The 24,356-nt window shown below is 42.2% G+C and overlaps 1 protein-coding gene across 1 annotated transcript in view; it reads left to right on the top strand.

Annotated features, from left to right (window-relative positions):
* DNAJC1 (DnaJ heat shock protein family (Hsp40) member C1) overlaps positions 1-24,356 on the top strand; it is a 203,254-nt gene that overhangs the window by 100,273 nt on the left and 78,625 nt on the right. The window contains exons 7-8 of the mRNA XM_014608954.3: positions 5,036-5,126; positions 22,402-22,568. Of these exons, the coding sequence (XP_014464440.1) occupies positions 5,036-5,126; positions 22,402-22,568 (258 nt within the window). The remainder of the gene's footprint in view (positions 1-5,035; positions 5,127-22,401; positions 22,569-24,356) is intronic.

The following is a 24,356-nucleotide window of genomic DNA, read 5'->3' as shown; positions in this document are numbered from 1 at the left end:
GTCTTTCACACCTTCAAAGGTTCTGCTTTGAATTGTAAATGTAGTTCTCTTCTTTCTTTGGCCACAACAGCCCAAGCAGTTTGGGACCCTCTCCTGCTCTCTTAGGTCTGTCTCCAGCTACACATGGTGATTGTGCTATTCTTTGCTAACAGGTAGGTGGGAGAAATGACAAGAGATGCATGCTGTTAGGTGAGAGTTAGGTGAAGAGAACCAAGATAGCAGGATGAGACTAGAGTCACTAATTAATATACAAAACTAGGAATTCAGTCCCTACATCAGAATAATTCCACTGAATAAACACATTGCCAGTTTTCCATTAATTTAAAAGAAAATTTTAGAAGTGGAGATAAAATTACTTGTTGTTTAATATCAAGAACTACAAATTACTTGTAGCTTAGTATCAAGGGGCCCCAGCCTCCCCCACCTCATCTGGGACAATTTGGTGTGTAAGAGTATGTCCTGGGGCACAGAGCAGTGGCACAAATATGTGCTGTGGCAAATGCACACCCCTGAATGTGCATATTCGTTTGGACATGCGCTCTGGCACCACATACCCCATATTCAGGCATTCTCCATCCTGCTACTTGTAATTCGGACAGTTTTTTTTGACCTCAGGAGGTCCAGGGTCAAAAAACCCATGTAAAAAAAAGCAGGGTGATGTAAGTGAAGGCAGTGTGCACCGCCCAAAACCAGAGCCTGGCTGGCCAGAGCCACACTCCAGCAGCTGGACAGGCTTCCAGCTGCAGGAGTGCCATGGCTGCAGCAACCTGAGCCCCCTGGACTCCAGGTAAGGCTGCTGAGGCCAGCACAGTTGCTGGCCTCAGCCTCCCCTACCCCACCTGAGGGAACCTGTTTTTGCCCTCCCTCCAGCCCCTGCAAGTTTCCCTCAGTAAGTCTCCTTGTAAATACTAATTTCTGTCAACTGGCTCTTTCCTGTTTTGTTTTCTATTTCATGGTAACATGTTGGGCCAATTTTATATATAATTCATAATGCTGGTTATCAAGATCTGCCCTCAGATGCATCTTTTTAGCTTTCTTGTAACTTGTAGAGTCAAATATTCATGTTGAGGACAAAATGCTGCCTGTAAATCTTTTAAAATGAGTTATTTCTATAGTTTCTAGTCTTACATAAATTATATATATACACATTTTACAAGCTGTGATACCAGAATACTCTAATAAGACTAATCCTCTGCTCATACAAAAATAGTTTCATTTAACAATAAACATACAAACATCCCAATGCCTGTGCTGTATCTTGAACCTGGGCATCAGCTCTTCTTTATTTAGATGCATCAAATTTAGTATTACTGTTGCTTTATCTGCTTATGACTAGTTAGTTTTCTTTGTTTTTCTGCTCCTCTCATTTTCATTTGAGCCACAATTCCATTTGTTTCATGATTGACATGCTAGAAAGATTGACAGTTACCCCCCTAGTGCCTGCTGTCTGGAGGTCCCACAAGCAATAATGAATTTTGCACCAGAATTCAGCATCAAATATTGGCTTTCAGTGTCAAATGGGTTAAATTTAAAGGTATGACTGTAGCCACATAAAACTATAGCCTTAATCAAAAACATCCATGGGATGTCAGCTATGTCAGACACATATTCCATGTATTTTGAATGTCTTCAAAATTATTTGCAGAGGAAATACTAAGTTACTTTTTGTTGATTATTCTGGAGAATGGCTCAAAGCACTTGTTAATACAAGGACACATCTTATATACATGTAGGGATTCCAGACTTCAGGTTTAACTAAGAAAACCATAAAAATAAATACAGATCCTAATTTTTCAGATGAGTGTTTTTGAAGGGTGCTTCCTTTCAAGAAAACTTTTAAGTTCTTGATACCTCCTGTGAATAATGGCCATCCTGTATCATGTGCACACCCTTGCTCATAGGACTTGAACTGACACATTTAGACAGGTGTATAAACTGCATATTTCCAGCCACATTCTTTGGCCCGTTTATATCTAGACAAGACAAAATGAAATGAAACTTCTAAAATAACCAGCAGAAAGTATCTATTGCACAGGAAATAGCTTTACTGGCATATAGCTGGTAGAGGTGACACAATCAGAACTGCTTCCTGTCTCTGATTTCCCCCCAATTCTGGCACTAGGGGATGAAATCTGGCACTATAGAATTTACTTATTAGAGGTTTGCCTTGGAATTTGTCCCCTTCATACCATTACAGCAGGGAAAATTAAATCTTGGTAGCTCTCTTGCCCTCTGCCTCTCACACATGTCTTCTTCTTGCAGCCCAGTTCTTCACATAAGTATCATATTTACTTGACCACAAGATGAGGTCTGTTCTCCCCTGATCAGCATGGTGCAGCGGGAGGGGAAAGCCCCTCATCTTGCATTCACATACAAAGGCACCTCATTAAATACATTGTCTTTCATTAAACTGCTGCCAAAAGCAGTATGTGCTTAGGAGTGGACATCAACTATGAAGTTGATTTAAATGCAACCAACATTGAACATGTTGATGGGAACCTACCATGAGGACAGGCTAGTGCATCCCATTTTATAAGATATATGGTAGTGTCTGTTGAGTGCTGTCCCCTTCAATGCTGACTCTTTTTTTTCCCCCCCCAAGTCATAGTGAGCCACTACACTGAATGCGTTTTGATTTTATAATGAGCTGAGCTGTGTCTTTCTTTACCACTTTCAATTATTCCTATTTCTTTATCTACCTTAAGTGTCTGGCAAATGTTACCAAATAGGGCTCCAAGCAATTCACCCAGAATCCCTCTGTCAGCCCCTCTTAATGTGTTGCATATGATTAGTGTGGCCCTGCCCTCCATGAAGTAGAGCCAGATCAGCTTGCTATATGCCTTATCTGCATATACATTTTTGGAGCATCACAGGACTTGTGACAAAAACACCCAGTTCCAGTCATCAGTAGGGGAGGCTAATTAGCACGTGGCTCCTTTATGGGGGTACACAAATACAACAGTGCTGAGCTATAGAGTCACCATGTCTTGAAATGCTGTAGACTCTGCTGGGGCCCAGCCCAGTTAACTGTATGGTAAGTCATAACCTTTTTGGCTTTGGACTAATATCAGGCACAGTTTGTACGATATATAAGTAGGTATTAAAGTGCTATGTGAAAGTGTGTTTATGGGGCATATTTTAACACAGGTACAGCAGTTTCAAAAAAGATTTAAAAAAATCAATTCTAGATTAACTAAATCTATGGGTTAATATATGCAGATTACTACAGACATGTTTAATTTCAAGGTCAGCATTTTCAAATTTGCTTCTCACCTCCATGTGGTCAAGGAGAGCAGGATCTGACCATAAGTGGGGAGGGGAGGAGCTGCAGTGGGAATAAGCTGGGGAGAGGCAGAGGGCAAGAAGTCTACCTGCCTCCCCATGCTTACTTTCCCTGCTGTAGTAGTGGGAGGGGAACAAATTCAGGGCATGTCTCCAATAATTGGAAACATATACCTGGAAAATTATAAAATTATGAATTTTCCATATATAGAGTCTAATTATTGGGGGGGGGGGGGGTCATCTTTTATATTTGAGTAAATATGGTTACCTGGAGTTTTAGCAGCTCTAAATTAGATCATTGCCAGATGACTTCAAAGCAGAATATTAAGTATAAGCTCCATTTGGAGAGGCCTGATAACTTCAGCAGATAAAGTTGAGCATGGATAGTGTGGCGGTGGGGGAAGAGAGAGAGAGAAACTGGCTAATGGTTTACATCTGACATCTGTATGGCAACCTGCATTTTATATTTTATATGTTTTAATTATATATTTTATATTGCTACCAACAGTGGTGATGTTTGTTTAGAAAAATAAGTGACCTTTTAACCCCCTTCTTAATAAAAAGATTATTTTAATAATATACTTATTATATAGCTACAGAAAAATGCTCAAGTTTGAATTGCAATGAAAATAAACTTAGAAAAATTAATTTTTTTCCTAATAAGAAGAATAAATAAATATTGAATTTACTAGATTACAAATGTGTAATAATCATTACATAATGATTGTTGTAGGTTACAATCCAAGCACAATGAAGTTCAGCTGATGTTACTAACTTACATGTGATATGAGTGTTTTGTATATTTTAAAGAATAATAAATGCAATTGCATCATTACCTATTTCAGTACTTCTATTTTGGAGTCAATGTTTACTGGTTGAATGCAGATTTATAAATTGCAACTTAATTCCATTAGTTGGTCATAATTGTGGGAAAATTCTTATTTCAGCCTAAAAATTTGAACGGAAAGCCTCTTTACAACTAATTAGTTTAAATTTATTTGAAGTTTATTATTCTTGAGGCTATTTCTGACAGCAGCCTTATTGTAAAAGTGAAATATGTGACAAATACTTTAAGTATCAGTAAGTCTGTTTAAACCTGCTTCTTTTTTCACAGTGGATCTAGTTTAATAATGATCAGAACACTTTTGCAGTGTGATATTTGTTTAAACACTTGCATTGTTTCACAATTATACAATTTTCAGAATCCTAAAAAGCTAGGGTTTTTTTAAGGTCTCGGACATTGGGCCTCACATCTTGCTGTTCTCATGAATGTCTTCAAAGAAGGTTGTTACCTTGCAGTAAAACAAAGAAGGCTTCCTTTAAGTAAAAACTTCTTATTTTCAAATTAGCTTTCACATGACAAAGAGTTTCTTATGACTTGGACTTCTAGTTTGCTTGGATGAGCAAAGGTTGATGCAGGCTGTTAAGTGGCTAATAAGGTTGTATTGACTTCTTTCTCTTATTTGTGAAATACTTTCAACGTGGTTTCTTTATTTTCTAGTTGTTTATATATGTAGAAAATTAATATCAGCATTATTAAAGATGGGCTTTTTCAAGATGTATTTTCTACATTTTAGGCAAATCATTCGCGTAGCTTGGAAATTGATGCATCTCGGGTGGAAGGAAGAAAGGAATGAATTAATATTTCAGTTGCTTTTAAAAAAAATAAGTGTGTGAGAGCTTAAAACAGTGCCATTGCAACAAACTGCTTTTATTTAAAGGATGCTAATATCATTGCAACATTTTCTTAAAGGATGCCAGACAATTGTATGTAGAATATAAAGAAACAAAAATGAAGGCGAAGGAAGATGCCCTGGCTAGAGCTGAACTTGAAACACTTCAGAGTGAGTTTTTACCACTGTCTTAATGAACAAGCAATGTAATATGTTATTATGTACAGGCAATCCTTATACTTATGACACAGTTGGTTCCTGAAAACCACGTCTCAAGTTGAAACGCTGTAACTTGGAACCGATTTTTCCGATAGGAAATGGGGGATTGATTCCTGAACCAAAACCCGATACCCTATTTTCACCAAAAATAACCCAGAATTTTGTACTCAGTCAATTATAGATGAGTAATATAGCTACACTAATGTTTTTATATTGTAAATAGCAATCGTATCGATTTTGAAGGACTTCTTTGAGGAGACTTCGCTGGATGTTTTGAAGGGCTCTTGGTTGGACTTTTTGAAGGGTTCTTGGCTGGAGTCTTCTCAGGAGTCTTGGCTGCAGGTTTTTCTGGAGTCTTGTCTGCTTTCTTAAAGAAAGTGTCCAAGGAAGTTTGGACAGATGTTCTCCAGGTAGATGGCGTGGCTTGGCGTTGAATCAAGTGTAAAGTCAAAACTGACATCAGAAAGTTGAAACAGGGTGTCAGTTTATAAATGTTGTAAGTGCAAAACGTTGTAACTCAAAATGTTGTAAGTTGAGGACTGCCTGTACTTAACCTAGAAAATGAATGGGAAAATGTGCATATATTCTTCTGAAGTTTGTGTTCTAAAATTTTACTTCTATCTAGTGACAGTGTGACTTTTGTGATTTGACTTAAACTTCTGCCTCATTTAAGTGGAATACAGTTATGTTCTTATATAAGCATAAAAATATCATTCATTAGAAACAAATCTGTTTTATTCAGTGTGCAAATAATTCTTGAAGGTAGCAAAGTAGTAACAAAATGTATATTTGAAAGGGATGATTCTAAGCACTCTGGTAAATATTCTCAAAGTTCAGGTTTGAGGTATGTTTGGTTGGTTGGTTTTTTGTTTGTTTTTTCTGGAAGTGGCATCAGATTGAGCCCGTGTTACTTTTGTTGTTATTTTTGTTTCCATATCCATTACCAACCCCCCTCTGCCCCCAGATGGGTGGGATGTATTGATAGTACAGTGGGTTAACAGCTTTATGTTCTAGAGTGCATGCACAATTATTTCAACCTGCAGAAACAGGAAAGTAACTTTTGGAACAGTTATATGACTTGAAATCAGGGCCTCAAGTTGCTTAACTTAAGCACAAGGAAAGGTAGTAATTAGCACAAATATTTTAGCAGAGGAGCTATAAAGGATTTTCCTTTTGTATTCTCTTAAATCTTTTGTTGATAAGCATTTTTTTGTTTTCAAAATGGGCTAGTGTGTGTTGTTTTTGGTAGGTAGTACTTACTGTAAATATAGCACATGCATATTTTTATTCTAATGTACTAAAATCTAGTAATTGCTTTGAGTCATGGGGCATATGCAAGGAAAATCCTTTAGGCATCTACAGTACAGCTCTATTCTGTCCAGGTTGCGGGTTTTGTAAAATCAGCAGAGAGATTTTGCCAGGATTTGGTGCTATCTTCCCATAGTCTGGAGTGCAAAGATCATTTTGCTTTTCAGCTATAGGCTTCCAGCCTTAGAAGGTCCATACTACAACTAGCAAATATATGAATGAAATATGAAAGTTGCAGTCAGTCATATTGGACAGGGATACTTATATTACAATCTATAGTTAGGTTTCTTTAAATATGAACAAGTGTGTGTGTTAAGTACTTTTAATATTGTGTTTAACACGACTAATTTATGAGAGTAAAAAGGCAAATTAAAGTACAAGCCATTAAAATTTGGGTGGGGTCTGGTTATTTATTATAAAAATATAATTATTAGGGTATGTACTGGAATTTGACACAACCCTAACGGGGTCAGTGATACTGAACAGTGCTCTTACTAGCAAACAATGGATTGTCCTTTGGGCATTATATAAGGAGAATATATTTTGAAGATGTATAGCTTCCGAGGGTGGAGCCAAACTCCTTCAGCATGTTGCTGTAAGCAGAAAATGTTATACTAAAAATACCCTCCAGTACTTACAAGTAAGAACATCTTTTAAATTTGTAATCTTTATTACAGTGTCTTTCATTGTATACTTCAAAATTAGTATATAAAGGTTGAAAATCCCCAAATGTGCATTTCATTTGCTCCCATCCTTCTTAATTTTAAAGACCATCAGTGGAATACTGAGTTCATAATAACATTTCCATCTACCTAATTGAGTAAATGCATCTCATGTAGATTAGCAATAGCTGTTTTATGCTGCCTGTTTTTCATGACCTAATTGCTAATTTACCCTCATGTCTATCTGCTTTACTGCTGAAATTGTGCAATATTCTCTGGGGGGTTGAACTAGAACCAGTGGAGGTGTCTCTGAGGGGGAGGGAGTATAATTTGCAAATGGGAGAGAATGCAGCAGGGAGGTCTCATTAAAGTGGTTCATTGCTAGAAAAAATAAGTGTGAAAATGTAATTTCTTGATAAGTAAATATTATCCTACCAGGGAAATCTTTGTGCAGTTTTAACTTATTCTTATGACACCTGTGTAAAATCTGTTATCACTTCTCATAATATTCTGAACTTTTTATCACCTCACTTCACCTTTGAGCATAAAATATAACACTTAAATTCTCTAGACCATTACATATTCATAAAATAGTGGTTTACTATTTATATAATGATTTATGTGTATTTTATCTATAGAAATGCAAATGTGTCTCTGCTTTAATATTAGAATCTTCTGATTTCTTCATTTGAAATGAAAGCAGCATTAATATTAAGGTAACTTGTTATATATGTTGATTCCAGAAGAAAGATACAACATAGTTTTTTAGATGCATCCACCAATAATGGTAGATGCTGTGGAAGGCAATGAACAGGGTATAGATCACTCTAGAGATGCCCTCCTTCAAAATCATTGACTCCTGTTGCTGTTGGAGAAAGGATACTAGGTTAGATGGACCCAGTATAGTACTTACGTTCATAGAGTGAAATAGCTCACTGAGGCGAAATTCATCTGTAGACTTAAAGGTGATTTTTTTTTCTTGGTAAAATATTCTGTGTATAGAGAGCCCATTAGCCTTGATTTTGATATCAAACAGGTAATTTTGTAATGATGCAATGTGCTGACCTGGACAGTTGACTCAGCACTCAACTCAGCACTCAACTTGGGAGTTTGAAGAGCTCTCAAGTCAAATCCTTGCAGGCTGTGCTAGCTTGCACTGAAGAACATAAGAGCAATCAGCCATTTTCTTATCTTTCAGCTAATCAAGAGTTGAAGAAATCTCAGCCATATTTCTCCTTGTGATGCCATTCTCTATTGAAAAGTTTAACATTGGTTTGAAAACAGCTTCCCTGCAAAGATGGGCCACTAGATGCTACATTTGACTTATGCAAAATCTACCTGCTTGACTACTCTCCTCTCACACTTGTGGAGGAATGCCAGGTTTAAAATGCTGTCAGCTTATCTGGAAAAGCACCTAGGTTACGTACAGTCAAAAAAGCCTGAGGCTGAATCAATTCAGTCTTCACAGGTTAGTCTGAGCTGAATAGATTTGAACCTATTAGCAAGCAAACAGACATTGACTTTTGATTCTGGAAATGAAGCCACATGCCTGCAGTGGCCCAGGTCAGAAGCTGTGGGGGGGGGGGGCAGGGGGGGCACTAGAGCATACCTCCCTGCTCAGCTGGAGTAGACAGTTTGAGCCAAAGCTAGCTTGCCCACCCTGCGAGTTGGGGGGAAGGGGTGGTTTGCTGGTGAGATGCAAAGCATCTTGGGATGCTGGGGGACTGAGTTATCTTGAATCTGGAGGGGATCTGGGACCAAAGTTCAATAAACCGAGTTAACCTAAGTCAGTTAAGTCTGATACTACATCCATCCAGGTTTATCTTAAACCAGTTTTAGCCATTTTGAAAGCGGTTTACATGCAGTGGATTTCTGTTGTGTTACAGATTTGAATTGGTTCCTGATCAATTTATACTGGTTTATGTGTAATTTCTGTCCTTAGCCCTAAAGTCAGAGAAGCTCCTTTCATGGCTAAGGCTAGAGAGACACGCAGAGGAAATTATGTATTTCATTTCTGGTCTCCAAGTTGATTTCCTTCCTCCCTCCCCTTTCCTGCATAACTTAAACTTTCACTTTAAAATGATGACCTTAGCACTTACGATAGCCAAACTAGTCTTGAAAATCTGTTTGTATTAGGCCTTTATACTACTGCTTCTCACTGCTATATCTGAGTTCTCCATGAAAAATCAGTAGCAATAACAAATCCCTAATGGACTTCATGGAATTTCTGACTCTTTTCCCTTTTCAGGATTAAAACTGCTTTGAGCATGCTGCGTGTATTTGGAGGGTTGTGTGTATGTGTTTGTTTTGTTTGCTTGTTTTAAATGCAACTTCATAGACTAAGACCAGACAATACTGTTAGAAATACCACATGCTACATTTATGCAGGTGTTTAGAATGGCCTTTGAGAGGTCCCTTCCAACGCTGATTAGATTATCACATCAGTACAGGGATACCTAGGGCCTTGGCACACATTATCGTTATCATGTGATTAACATGTTAATTGCACAGTAAATTCTAACATTCCACATGTTCAAGGGATTTATGGCAGGATAAAATGGCAAACCAGTCACTTTGGCTACAAATGTGTCAGATTTGACCTAGGACAGATAAGAAGTGCTAACAGTTTACCCTGGGATGTTATGAAGTGCATCTAAAAGGTTATCCTGGGATTGCGTCATTGCAGAAAAGTGGCAGTGTATTCAACCACACACCAATCCTGGGATATTTATGTTCTGGGACAAACATAGGCACAGTTTGTCCAGGGACAAATGTAGCATTTCTTCCTAGCAAAGATGTTCTCCATTTTAATGTGGAATATCCTTGTGGCTGGTTTGCACTTTAAATTAAGTGTGCTTTAAATTAAATTTATGGCATGTGTCTTGGATCTGCAGCTGCCTGGTGCTGGGGATCAGCTGATTGGAAACATTGGGCAGGGGGCAATCCCCAGTGTCCAGAACACGGTTGTCCTGTGCCTGATCTGCTGCCTACTGGACCCAACAGGCGGGCCTGGTTCTCTTACCTGGAACCTAGGGCTGCTCTCTGCCCTGTGGTGTAGGGTTTTACGTGTTTGCACAAAGGTTGGGTTTCCCATGTTCTGGGATATTTAAAGTTCTGAGCTGCAGCTGTTGCAGGCCTGCAGCCCAAAGCTTCATGTATCCCTGTGGCAAGGGTAGCTGAGGGAGGGGGAGGGGGGGGAGGGTCAGGAAACTCCCAGTTCCCAGCTGCACACTCCTGCAGTCTCACAGTTGGGATCTCAGGAATTTTATTCCCAATCCCCAAAATTGTGCATCTTGCTGTACATGTGGCATGGCAAGGCGTGTGATTTTTTTTTTTTTTTTTAATTGGGCATAAAGTTCCTTAGATTATAATAATTGAACGATATTAATATCTGCCAGTAGCCTAGGTGAAATTTTAAAGGCCTGTGATATACTGTATTTTCACAGTTTCTAAGTGCTCCAGAATTAGGTTATGCACCTTGTTTTTGAAAAGCAGAATGAAGAAAGAAAGATCTTTCCTTGTAGTAAGTACCTGAGTAGTTGCAGCAGCTAGGGAGCAGAGTTTGTTCATTATTCTGTTCCCTGGGGATGTCAGGCAGACTTGCATTCACTTTTGCCCAGCAGAATCTTAGCAAGATAAACTACTGTTACTGTATTTCCTCACTTATGCACACCCCAATGTCCAGCAGCTGTTTTTGCAGGGGGGGAAAGGCGCGTGTGTGGCACTCCAACACCTAATTATCTGTACATTGAGCCTAATAACTTTTCTTTTCCTAGAGTGTCACTTGTACCTATGTTATACAGAGGTAAATGCTAAAACGTATCTTTTAGAAAGGCATCAATTCTTGATCTGAAGTCCTTACATGGTGAATCCTTGGATAGTTTGTTCCAATAATTAATTATCCTCACTATTAAAATACCTGTGCTCTGTTTCATTTGAATTTGTCTGATGACAGTTTCTAACTGTTGGTTATGGTTAATATCTTTGTGTTATCTTCAAATAAATATGGTTAAACTAAGATGACCCCCCCCCCCCCAATAATTAGATTCTATATAGGGAAAATTTATAAATTGTTACAATTTTCCAGGTATAGAATCAAAGTATTGGGGGGTCATTTTATATTTGAGTAAATACGGGGTTAGGGGGCAGTGGCCCTCTGCCCTATCTTCTAGGCCTGTGTGAATAGGGAAGTATTTGATTCTGATTCGGTTGATTCAGAGGATGGTGATTTGATTCAGAGCACTGTCCTGAATCAATTCAACAGAATCAGCTTCGGAATATTTGGCACTAGTTTAGAGAGATTCAGTTATTTGGACCGGCCGGGGAGAGGCAGGCACAGTTGGGTGGCTCCTCTGGCTGTGCCTGCCTGTGTCTGGGTGGATGGAACCACGGGAGAAGCCTCCATGGCTGCCCTGCCCGGCCCCATCCCCTGCAGGGCCCCAGCTTAGTCCCAGCACTTTAAAAAAAGCAAAAAAAAAAAGCCCCACACTCACTGTCTGTAACAGAGGATGTGGGGGCTCTGGGGCCTCCTGGCAGAGCCCCTCCATGCAGCCCCTGCTCCCTGATTGTCTCCCTGCCTGGCCCTGCCTCTGCCCCTGCCCCTTGGGCCCCCCCCCACCTGGCTGCAGCAGTCCAGGAATAAAAAACCAAACAATAAACAAAAAATGCACTCACTGGGAGTACCAGTGGCTGTGGAGGCTCTGGGGCCATGTGGCAGAGCCCCTCAGCCCAGCCCTGCCCTGCCTTGCCTCAGCATCCTGGTAACTAAAAAAAAAAAAAAAAAGCCCCACACTTGCTGGCTCTGGCAGCAGTGATTGGGGCCCCTGGGCACTCATGGCAGATCCTCCTCACTCAGCAGGGGGTAGAGGGGATCACCCCCCCAAATTGGCACCCACTCTGCAGCTGCCCCATGGTGTGGGTGCAGTGTGGCTTGGCAGGGCACTGCACACTGCCTAGGAGTTGGGGCCACTAGGGCTGAGCGGTGATGGTCTCTGGCTGACAGGTGGAGCCGCCCTAGCTCCCAGACAGTGCGCAGTGCCATGCTGAGCTGTGCTGCACCCATGTGATGGGGCAGCTGCTGTGTGGGTGCCAGGGCTGGGCAGGGAATGGGGCTGGGTACAGCAGCCATGGGGACTTCTTCTGTGGCTCCTCCGGTTGTGCCTGCTTCTGCCCTGGTGAGGGGTGGTGCACATGCTCTGCTCTGCTGCTGCTTGCCCAGCTGGCATAGGGGTGGGGGGGCACGATGCAGGCATGGCTTGCTCCAGGCGGCAGCAGGGCATAGCTCCCACTCCCTGCGCTACTGCATCCGCATCAGCCTTGGGAGCAGGGACTCTGCCCTGCTGCCACTTGCCAGTCGTTGCAGAGGAGGCACTGGATGCAGGCGCAGCAATGCTGGCAGCAGGACATTGCCCCTGCTCCCACTTGCCCCCTTCTGCCTGGAGTGAACTGTGCCTGCATCCCAGTCCCCTGCCCTGGCTGGGCAACTTGTTCTAGCCCCAATCCCCCCCTCTTCCATGCTGCTTCTCTTCCCCCCAACCCCAACAGACTTACCAGCTGGAGGCATCTGTCAGCTGCCTGTTTAGTTTATGGCTGAATGTTTTCTGAAGCTTTTTCAAATCAGTTCGGCTGCTTTTCAGTGGGGCGTTGCATGAATCGATTTGGAGCTTTTACTTGGTATTCGGATTTGGAGATTCGATTCCCTGAATCAGGGCAAATCTCTGAATCAAATCAGCTTCCAAAGCTTCGCACAGCTGTACTATCTACTTCCCCCAGCAGCCTTTCTGCCCCCCTGCCACCTGCATCCCCCCATTCCAGTTCCCTACAGCCTGTCCTTCTCCCTCTCTTCCACCCAACTCCCTCTTCTCTGCCTCATCTACTTTTTCATCCCTCCCCAGATGCTGCTCCTGTTGCTCCATACAGACAGGCAATGCAACAACATCAGTGCTGCTGATTGTTGGGGCAGGGGAATGTATTACCATGTGCTGCATGTCAAGGAGAGATACCAGCACTAGCCAGAGCTGAGCTGTGCATGACAGTGAGGGGGAGGTTGGGTGGGCAGAAGCTTCAGGGGCGGGGGGAAGGAGGCTTCTATGGGTCTGACCTTTGCCCTGATACAGACTCAGAGCTGGAGTCAGAGCTGTAACAGCTACCTGCTCCCCTCTCCACTTCATATGCAAATATAAGACAAGGGTCTATTTTGCCACATGTTGATTGTGGAGGGCTCATCTTATCTTTGAGTAAATGTGGTAGGCCACCCTTTAGTCACCATAATTTTCTCCCCCTGTTGGTACATAAATGCTATAATCAAGTCACCCTTCAGCCTTCCTTCTAATAAACTAAACAGACCTGAACTTTTACCATAATGCCTGTTCTCTAGCACTCAGGTAGTGGTTGTGCTTCTTTTAGGCACCTTCTGTGTTTGTGGCACCTGTATACTGTGTACCAGTATCAGTATCATCAGTGTTGTACACACAGGTACAATCACTTCCTTACTTCTATTTACGGATCCCCTGTTAAGATTGCATTAGTCCCTTTTGTCATAATATCACACTGGTATTTCATACTGAGCCCCTTGTGCAGTGTGATGCTTAAGTCCTGCTTTCCTAGATACAGTCCTTCATTCTGCTAGTGTGGTCTTCATTTCTTGTTGCTTGAGGTATAATTCTATCTTTAACTCTATTAAAGTGCATTTAATTTGAATGGGCCTGCTTATCAGGTGATCTAGATTGCTTTAACTCTCCTATCCATGTAATTACTTATATTTTGCTTTACTTTGTCATCTACAAATTTATCAGGAGTGATTTTTGGATTCACCTGAATGAATTCGAGACCACTTCAAATTTAAGATAGCACCCCCCAATCATTAGATGCATAGAAAATGATAACATTTGTGAAGTAATTTTCCATGTATAGAATCGTATTTAGTGGAAGGTCATCTTAAATTAGTCTCCCTCCTTTCCCCACTCCTGTGACAGGGAAAGCAGCAGCTAGGGGTGAGAGGCCAGATCCCTGCCCCTTGCTCTCCCTCTCACCTGCCACTCTGCCTGTGCCTGCGCCCCCTACCCCCTCCCAACCTTCTGCTGCAGCTGTGGTCCAGTTCTGCGGCGCTCAGCAACAGTGGTGGCCTCATCCTGGCCAGGGAGAAGTGGTGACAGCTTCTGGTCAGACAAGGTCAAGGCTGCAAGGATTGGATCCAGAGCAGAAGGTAAAGGGAGGAGGCACAGGCACAGGGGGCAAGGGGTGGGGGGTAAGGCTGCAGGTGCCCCCCCAATCCCCTTCCTCCAAACAAGCTATTTCAGCCCAGGGGGCCCAGGGCCAAAGGTGGAGCCAGGGAATCTGCCTGACCCAGGCAGATTCTCAAATCTAAGGCAGTGGTGAAGGGGGGGTTCATCTTGGATTTGAGTCAATACAGTACTACTGGAAAACTGGTGAAAACCTTTAATAGCATTGGCTATAATTCTAATTCCTTTGGAACCCTACTAGAAACACCCCATTGAGTGGATCCCCATTGATTACATTTTGCTATGTGTTAGTTTTGGTTTTTTAATCCATTAAACATTTGATTTGTTGATACTTTTTAGTACTAATTTTTTTATCATGTTACACTGGTACCATGTCAAATACCAACAAAGTCTGAATATGTTAGATTTACACAAGTGACGTTATCAGTCACACTGCAATCTTATCAAAGACTGAACTTGTATTTCTGTAACAAGACCTATGGTCCTTAAAACCATTTCACACGTTGGTTGGGTTGCTGGTTTGTGTGCATTTTCTGAGGGGGTTTTAAAATCTAAGCATTCAGAATCCCAAACATACGAATAGGAGATTTAATTTGCATTGTGCTAGTGCTTAGGGATCAAAGTCATAGACCGGGGCATCAAACTTATCTGGTCCTGTGGGCTGGTTGGGGGCTGCTGGACTGGTCTGATGGTTGGGTGGGGCCATGCTGGAGGCAGCATGCAGGGCCGGTCTGATGGGGTGCCATGGAGGCTGCCCCCGTGCCATATGCAGCACACACCTGCCTCTAGTTTTGGGTTTGCACTACAGGTGGCATGCAAGGTGGACTTGGTACCACAGGGGCTGCTCATGACCCAGTGGCTGTTACAGGGCATGTGCTGCATGCTGCATCTCACTGGACCACTCCTGGGCCCTGGCTCTGGAGCTAGACCAGATCAGGTCACGTGTGCATGTTGGAGCCAGGGTCAGTCTTGTGGGGTGTTGCATAAAGCACGTACCCAATTCCAGCCCTGCCTATAGTTCCCGCACTGCCAGGTCCAGCTCGTGCACCACTGGCAGCACAAACCCTGGTGTGGGGCCAGCACAAGCTGGATCAGCCAGGGATTGGCAAGGCTTGTGGTGGAGCGGCTGGTCCCAGACCAGTCTTAGAAGTCACACAGTGTCTGCTTTGTATCATGGGGAAAAATGTATAATTCAGAAAAATGGAAAATCATGAGGAGAGAGAATCTTTGTTTATGAAGTTTGTTTGAAAAGTTATCCTTGCTATGAGAAGGTGGAGCAGAACCTTCCCTCCCAATCCCTCCCTTTTAGATTGAAGCTTAAAATTGCAAAAATTTGATATTGTAGGTCTGCAGACTTAAGAGAAAATTCCCCTGACCTTTAGAAAATTCTCAAATAGAGCTTTTAAAAAATGAGGATATCTTTTTTGCTTATCACAGATTTTGATGATATGGCTGTTCTTGCTGTACTTGATTTTTCTTTAAAATAAGGCTATTTTAAATGTTCAGATGTTCATTTAACGGCACAATGGGATCTGATCCATGATCCCAGTAATCCCATAATAATGTTTTGGGGTCGGGGAATTAGATCCCAATTGCACCCTACTTGACAGTGCAGGGGCAGCCTGGGAACATGATCTCGGTTTCCTCCTTCACTGTCATGTTAAAAGCCAGATGCCTAACAAACAGATGCTCATCAGCTGTTTCCTGGGGCCGCATCGGAGCTCTAAACAGACTTGGAGCAGTCCCCAGAGCTGGCTGACAATCAGCTGATCGTGGCTTATTTCCTATTATACTGCACCATTAATTGCCTGAATGTGTGGTTAGGTTACTATTTAAGATGCAAATAACTAATGTCTGCCAGGTGCCTAAGTTTTTAATCTGTTTGGATAATATTTTTCACACGTATTTACTGTATTTACCTGAATATAAGACATCTCCCCCAGTAATTAGATTCTATATAGGGAAAATCTCATAAAAGCCCGAATCTGTTTGTCTGTCAGTAATGCTTTATTCGCGCTCTGATTGGCTGACAAACAGCCAATCAGATTGTGAAGAAGCAATCTGACAGAAGGCAGCCCGCCACCATGATAATGGGGACACAAGGGATGGAGAAGGGGGCTCCCCGGAGGCAGCGGCAACAGAGAGGACAGAAAGAGGGGGGGACTGGCCAGAGGCCCAATGAGGGGGGGCAAGCGGGCCCGAGTAAGGGGGAAAAAGCCAGCCCACTGTGGCCGGCGACAGGACAGGACAGTAGGCTCGATGCGGCCAGGGCTGAGGGAGGGAAGGAGCAGGCCTCTTTTCTCCCCGCCCCCCTCAAGCTCGGGCCCACTTCTCACCCACCCTCCTCCCCCAGGTTAGACCTGAGCCCATTTCTCCCATCCCCAAGCTGACCCAATGTGGTGGGGGGGAGGAGGAGCGGGTGTGCCATGGTGATGCTGGGGTTGGGGGAGGACTGGGTCTGGGCCTGGGCCCAAGGCGGGGAAGAGGGGGGAGTGAGCCCGAACCAGGGGAAAAGCTGGCCCACTGCAGCAATGGGGGGGGCAGTGGGCCCAGCCTGAGCCAGGACAGTCCAACAGAATAGCTGCAGGGAAGGGGAGGGGAGGAGCGAGCTTTGTCTTCCTTGTCAGGCCTGAACCCACTCCTTCCCCACCCCCACTCCCCCATGTCAGCCCCGAGTCCGCTCCTCCCATTCCTCTGCTGCGGTGGCCTGGCTTCTCCCCACCCTTGGGCCCAGTCCTGCCCCACATCGGGCCTGGTCCTGCTCCTCCCTTCCCCCCACCGCTGCAGCAGGCAGGTGGGGAGTGGGTCTGGACTCCTAGCAACAGGAGGGAAGGGGGAGTGGACCCAGATGGGCGGGAGGCCAGGGCTCCATCCCCTCCTGCACCCCCCACTGTCATTCTTGATGGGCAGTTGCCTAGTGTTTTTATATATTTTTAATCATTTTCCAGGTATAGAATCTAATTATTGGAAATTTGCCTTTAATTTGCCCCCTTCCCACTGGTACAGCAGGGAAGATAATTCTCAGGGTTCAGGTGGCAACCTTGCTCTGCCCCCCCCCCCTTACTGTCAGATCCTGCTCTGTATGAGCATATGGAAGTGAGGGACAGATTTGAAAACACTGACTTCAAAATAAACATGATTGTGGTAATTTGCATATAGGCAAATTACTGTTGGTACCCATAGACTTACCTCATCCAGAATTGATGCATTTCACTTTTTTTGAAACTGGCAAGTTTCAGCACAGGTACTCCATAATACACTTTTTAAGCACTTTTTAAGCAGCACTTTTATACCTACCTATATATAGCACAAATTATGCATGAGATTAATCCAAAACCAAAGGCTCATGATTTGGGCTGGGTCCCAGCAGTCAAGCCATGGTGACTCTACAGCTCAGCACTGCTCAGTGTGTGTGTGTGTGTGTTCCAGATACCCCCTCCTTATCTCCCCTTCCTCCCAAAGATCCATGTGCTAATTGGAACCAAGTGTTCTTGTCAGGAGTCCTGGGATGCTCCAAAAATGTATATGCAATTAAGGCACAGGGAAACTGGCCCAGCTCCATCTCATGGAGGGTCGGTCCACACTAATCATATGCCACAGGCTGAGAGGTGATGATGGAGGGATTCAGGGTAACCTGTTTGAGGCCCTGGTGATCTTTGCCAGATGTTCAAAGCTTGTGAAGAAGTGGGAATAATTGGAAACAGGATAGAAAGGCTCAGTTCAGTTGTGGGAATGAGGAGGATGTTGAAATGTATTCAGTGTAGTGGCTCACCATGACTTGAAAAAGAGTTGGCACTGAGGAGGACTGAGCGCAGTGGGCATTACTGTATGTTTTGTTCAGATGGACTGTGTTAACCTATCCTTGCGGTAGGTTTCCATCAGCATCTTGGACTTTTGGCAAAGATCACATTGTATCTCCTGTAACCTAGTTGCGTTCCCCTCCTCACCCCCATCCTTCTATTGTTAGTCCCTCGCTCTGGCGCTATGTATTTCCCTACTGGCTTTGTCAGCTTTTTTTGATTCACAATCCTAAACATTTACTAATAAAAGTCAATTTTTGGCACCAAGGGGAGGTTGTTAGAGCTGGCCCTGGCTCTCCCGATGCTGACCTGATATTGCAGTACCTCCAGGTTTGGTGCCAGTTCCCTGTGGAGGAAAGACCTGCCCCTTTTAATAATAATTAAAAAAAAAAAAAAAAAAGGTGGGGGGCAGACTTTAAATTAGTATGTTTGCTCAGTATGGGTTATGTAGTTTATAGTCATGCTCGGTGTTGGCTACATATAATCAACTTCATAGTAGGTGTCTATTACTTGAGCACATGCTGCTTTTGGCAGCAGTTTAATGATGGTGTAATTAATGAAGTTTTCTTGTATGTGAATGGAAGATGAGGAGCTTTTTTTCCCTGTGCTGACTGGGAGGGGAAAAGCCTTATTTTATAATAGAATAAGTATGGTATATATTATGAACTAAAAGAGTCAAAACCTGTACAAGTTGGTATTAAGAAAGTGGTATTTACAAAAAAAACCCAGTGAGAATAGATGATTTGCTCCTCCTCCATTGGGGCAAGCCTTAACCAAGATCTTTTTTTTAACATTGCACTCATTAGTGTGAACAACTGTGGTTCTTGTTAAGGTTATTTGATACCTAAATATCTTACTTATGAACATGATCAATTTACTAAGGTTGCTTACAGGCATTTATTTCTACCAGAAGAAACTTCTTCCAGTAGAAAAATAGCCTGGGAGTTGGACTGTACAGACATTCTTCCACCCCATGGCTAGAGGGCTTCTCAGGCAAGCTGTCCAGTTAGGGGACAATGGAAAGCTACTCCGTGAGCCACCTCTGCCCTTGGGAGACCCTCATTTGACAGCCTGCTGCCTTCCCTGCCAGGGAAAGGAGCAGGCTGTCAAGTTGCTGTTGGCAGCTGCTGAAAAACAGCAGCTGCCCAAGACATCCAGGGAGGGTTCTAGCTCCAGGAGAATGCCCCCCTATTCTAACAATCAGCTGAGCCCTGCTTCCAGCCTCTAGCTTTTAAATCAGTCCCCTGCCACTCAGCTGGGTAGCAGGGCAGCATGGGGGAGCCAGCGGGACCAAGGAGCCCCAGGTCTGGGAGACTTTCTTAAAGTCCTTCTCCTGGCTGCCAGTTTTTAAATTGTCATACCATCCCTTAGCTGGGTGGTGAGGATAGCAAGAGGAAACGGGTAAATCCACCTACATCTACTGAAAGCTGAGGACTGTCCAGTTTGAGGAAGGGGCAGGCAGTGGTGGCTGCTGCTTGACTCACCTCCCTGTCTGTGGGAGGGGGAAAGCAGCTACTGCACATGCCTTTTCAAGACCAGGATGAGTCCAATCATGCGAAGGCAGGGAACCTTTTCCCTAGCTCCATGCCTCTTGGTCCCTAGGAAGAGAGAGGCTTGGGGGAACTGTACAGATGTTCAGTCTCCCATGAGTAATTTAATCCTGGTTGTTGCCAAGTCATTTTTTTCCTTGAGTGTCCGTTTTTCCTCCTGGAGAAAGCTTGAACATCTGCACACGTGATTTCTACCAGCTATTCGGTACAAACTGGTTTCAGTCTCCAATAACTGTCCCCACAGTGTTGGGGACCAGCCTTTGAAATCTGACCTTATGTTCTCTTACCTGCATTTGTATTAGGATTATGCAAGGCTGTCTATGTATAGATCAAAAAAGAGCAGTAGAAGGCTAAAGGAATATATTAATACAAAACAAAACAAAAAAACCTTTCAAAAGGGTTCTTAAACCTCTTTAAGACGATGAATGGGCACGTGACTAAAAAGAGGCCTGGGGGAAGTCTGTAATAATTACTAATAAGCATGTTTCTACTCTGAATGTGGGTTGGAGTGGGGAAGCAGGGAGGTGGGGGAGAGGATGTTAGAATGTGAAGTTCTATATTTACTGATTCAGTGGTTCAGTACAAAAAGTGCTAAGAAGTTATCTAGATATATAGAGATCAATATATAGATCTAGTTATCTAGATCTAGATAACTTCTTAGCACTTTTTGTACTGAACCACTGAATCAGTATTTTTTTTTTTTAATATTGGCACTGCAAACTTAATGCCGGATCTGAAAGTCAACCTCTGGGGTCTTTCTTTCCATTTTGTATCGTTACAAGTGACAAAGGTTCTCAAGGACAGATAAAGCCTTCAGTTACATTTGTACAACCACTTTGTCTTCTAGTGATTTTGAATCCATTTTACAGAAGGAAGTTAGCAAACAACTGTTGGTGATGCTCACAAAGTGATAGTATTCTGTTTACTTTGTTTTATCTGTGTTGTCATCACCAAGGAGCTAAATAGTAGTAAAAATTTATGTTGATCCCAAATTAATCCACTGTAACTCTGAGTATACACAGAGATATTGTTTCTGCATAGCAACTTATCAAGACAGAAATTAACTTTATTATGAATGGAAATAAGTTAGGATAACTTACATAAATATTCTAGTATCCTTTGAAGTTCATGTGTTTTCTTTTAGTAACTGATGGTTAAAATCAGCTTTACATTTCTCTGTTACAGTCTTAACTCTGACCGATAAGATATTGTTTTTACCATATATTTCACAAAGATATATAATTTTACAGAAGGCAAAGCATGCAAATTAATGGTGTATACGTTGAAAGTATTTCTAAGTTATGACTCGAGGGTGAGGTTTAACTTTACTGCAATGTTTAAAGTGACTTTTTGTACCTGCATTTTTAGTAATTGAATAATGCAATGTTAAGGTTCATCCTGGTAAAAATATAAGTTCATTTAAATATTTATTGATTTTGTTTTTTTTTTTTAATTTGTATTTGCAATATATTTTTCTATGAGCACACTTGCCTTGCATTTTGCAGAAGGGTAAGTTTTTCACAAACTGAGATTAATTTCCTAAACATTTTTAAATTTCAAGCAGGTATACTTGTCACAAAGCAGTTCTCCTAACTAAGTATATTTAAATGCTTACAGGATCATTGGTCTTTTATCTATTAATTTTAAAACTTAAATGTTTTGTGTGCTAATTTCTTCTTGTGTTTTTAAAGAATTTTGATCCTGGATGATCATAAAAATGTTTTTGCTCCATGTATTGTATTCTATAATATCAGTTTTTTAGGAGTTTCTATAAAAGCCTTGCCTGGTACATAAAATATTTCATAGTGCCTTCCCTGCACATTTAAGAATCTTTCTACAGCAGGGTAGTGTCTGTTTTGTGGATTTCCTAAGGCTTGCTTGAGAGAGAGGAAGAAAAAAAAAAAAGCATTCCTCTTATGGAACTCAGGAGCTCTGAAGAAAAGAATTTAAAATAGCCATCTGCCATGGGCTTGACATCCTATGAACATATCCTGCTTGGGCTTGAGCAAATCCTGTCAACTTCATTCACAGTGGTGGGGGGAAGGGGTCTGTTGGTTAACTGTGGACACACGTCTCTCCTCTTCCTCTTTACAAAATTTTACAAATTCAAAATTGCAAGGGTTTACTTATGAGATGTTTGGCATCTGAATTTCAGAGGTGATGAGCATGTCTAATTGGAGCTGAAGAACAATATGCTCTCCCAATAAAGCAATTGATCCAATAAGAGATATCACAAAGAATCCCTGATTTTCCATATGAGCTGAAGTGCTCATCATCTCTGCAAATAGGCCTGGATGTCTACATCAGCCTAATGCTTTAGATGTTAAAACTAAGCTATTTCTAAAAAAGAGAACTTGAGAAAAAATTGCTACACATCAGCCCAAAGTTTTTTGCTTTTTGGAGGTTTTTTGTACAGAACAGCATAGGGTTAGGGAAGTAAAAACAGGCCTGTAAGTCACCTCTTTGCTTCACCTTGATGCCAGTCAGGGTTATTCTAATGTATGAAATTAGGAAATGTATGAAACCTTTGTGTTTCTTCTCTCTCTCTCCCTCTCATTTTATAACTGACAATCTTAAGTTGGCTTTAACAATGTGGAATCTAATAGCATCTGTAAGTCATGTTTCTAGGTAATGCTAGTAAGAGATAATTTATCTTTATTTTGTAGAGGAGAAGAAGCCTAAAATCAAGAAGCCAAAATCTGAATTCCCTATATACACAGCTTCAGAATCCAGTGCATATGTACCATCTTATGATCATGGAACTTCTATTGAAGAGATTGAGGAACAGATGGATGATTGGTTGGAAAACAAGAACAGAACACACAAAAAAAAGGCAGGTTGAATTTCCTTTTTGCATTTTCATAAGAATATTTAAATATTATTTTACTTGTAGCATTGTATTTAAATATCTTACATGGTTATAGCACGTAGTTATGCCACCATTATTATACATATGCTACCGGAGTTGAGAGAACTATTATTTTTCAGTCTGAGAACATAATCACAATATTTTCTTCTTGAGTATTTGATTCTGTCAAAAGTTCAACATTAGTTATAGACAGATACTAGTGTTGTAATGGCATGTATGGAGTTCATCAAAAGCATATACAAGCTTTAGCTGTACTTAATAAGACTTTTTCCATTAGAAATTAATAGAATAAGTTGGAATCAAGTTACGTTGTGTGCTGTAGCTTTCTCTTATCTTGCAGATAGCTGCACAAATTACTATTCTCTTGCTTACAAATGCCTTGTCTGTGCAGTTTTGTAATGCTTTAAACAGTAGCATTGGTTGTGGCTGCACAAGTAGCCTTTAAACCAGGGGTAGGCAACCTGTGGCAAACATGTCACAAGTGGCATGAACAGCCTCTGTGTGGCATATAGCAGGTCAGGAAGAGGGCAGGGAGCAAAAAGCAGAGCTGCAGATGAGGCAGGAAAAGGGGATCAGAGTTTCTCTTGGGGAGAGTGTGATGCTTAATTTGGGGCATACCTGCTAAAAAGTCTTAAAGTTAACTCCCTTCCCCCCTTCTCTAAATAAGATAGGATTATTATGACCTGGGCATCACTTCGAAGTGTGCTGCCTGTAATTCTTTTTATGATTGCACACAGAGGGCTTGTAAAGGCTATTTTGAAATAATTTCTGACAGAGAAGTCTGTGTAGAGTATATCTGCTCTGAGGTACTCCCTCAGCAGTAGCCTCTTTCTGCTTCAAAGCCAGTTTCAACAAGTGTCCAGGATAAAAGAAATGCATGCTACTTGGGGGGAATAAGAAATCTGCTGGCTCAGAGACATCATGCTGTTAACAAACACTGAATCTTGTCAACTCTCCTTGGGTCAGTCATTGACTCCTGCTGCCTGAAGCAGGAAGGAAGGTACAGAGATCTTCACACAGGTCCTGACACCAATTACTGTCTCTGGTTATCTGCCAAGGAGGAGGCTGGGAATCGTTACACATCATTTGAGCTGGTTGTTTCAAAACTATGCATGTCCTGTGAGGTTTTTGGTCCTGTGGGTCACTTTCCTTAGCATCTGTACTACATTGTATGCTTTTGGTGACTGCATCCCCTTCCTATATCCCCCTGCTGACAACCTTTAGTTGTCAGTACCGTATACATTAGACTGTTCAATATCACATTTGAATGTAAATGTATTTGAAGAACTAGTAGCAGTATTGGTGGTTACCATATTGATAATACTGCCTTTTTTGTCCACTAAGATGTTTTCACAGCTCTTGTAGATCTTACAGATTCTTGGGAACTAAAGTTCCGTTACTGGATGCAGAGGTGTAACAATGCAGCCAAGTGCTTGAAGCAGCTGCAACGCAATGAGTCATACAGCAGCTTCTGAATGCTGTTATGCTGCCACAGCAGTTGTGCAACTTCAGTGGCAGCTATTCCCTCCTCCCCCTTTCCTCCCTCTACTGTCGGACAGTTGTCCCATTGCTCTGTCCTACTTATGCTGCTGGCTGGATGTTTCTAACCAGGTTTCTGTCAATACTAGGGCCAAATCAAGAGAGATGATCTGCTGCTTTATTTAGCACCGGTGAGGCTTCACTTAGAGTCCTGTGTCCAGTGTTGGGCCCCATAGTTCAAGGAAGATGTGAACAGATCGGGGAGAGTCTAAT

The sequence above is a fragment of the Alligator mississippiensis genome, chromosome 5 (assembly GCF_030867095.1).
Source record: "Alligator mississippiensis isolate rAllMis1 chromosome 5, rAllMis1, whole genome shotgun sequence".
Lineage (NCBI taxonomy): Eukaryota > Metazoa > Chordata > Crocodylia > Alligatoridae > Alligator > Alligator mississippiensis.
Note: the sequence above shows the minus strand (reverse complement) of the source record. Positions and strands in the feature narration are given on the sequence as shown.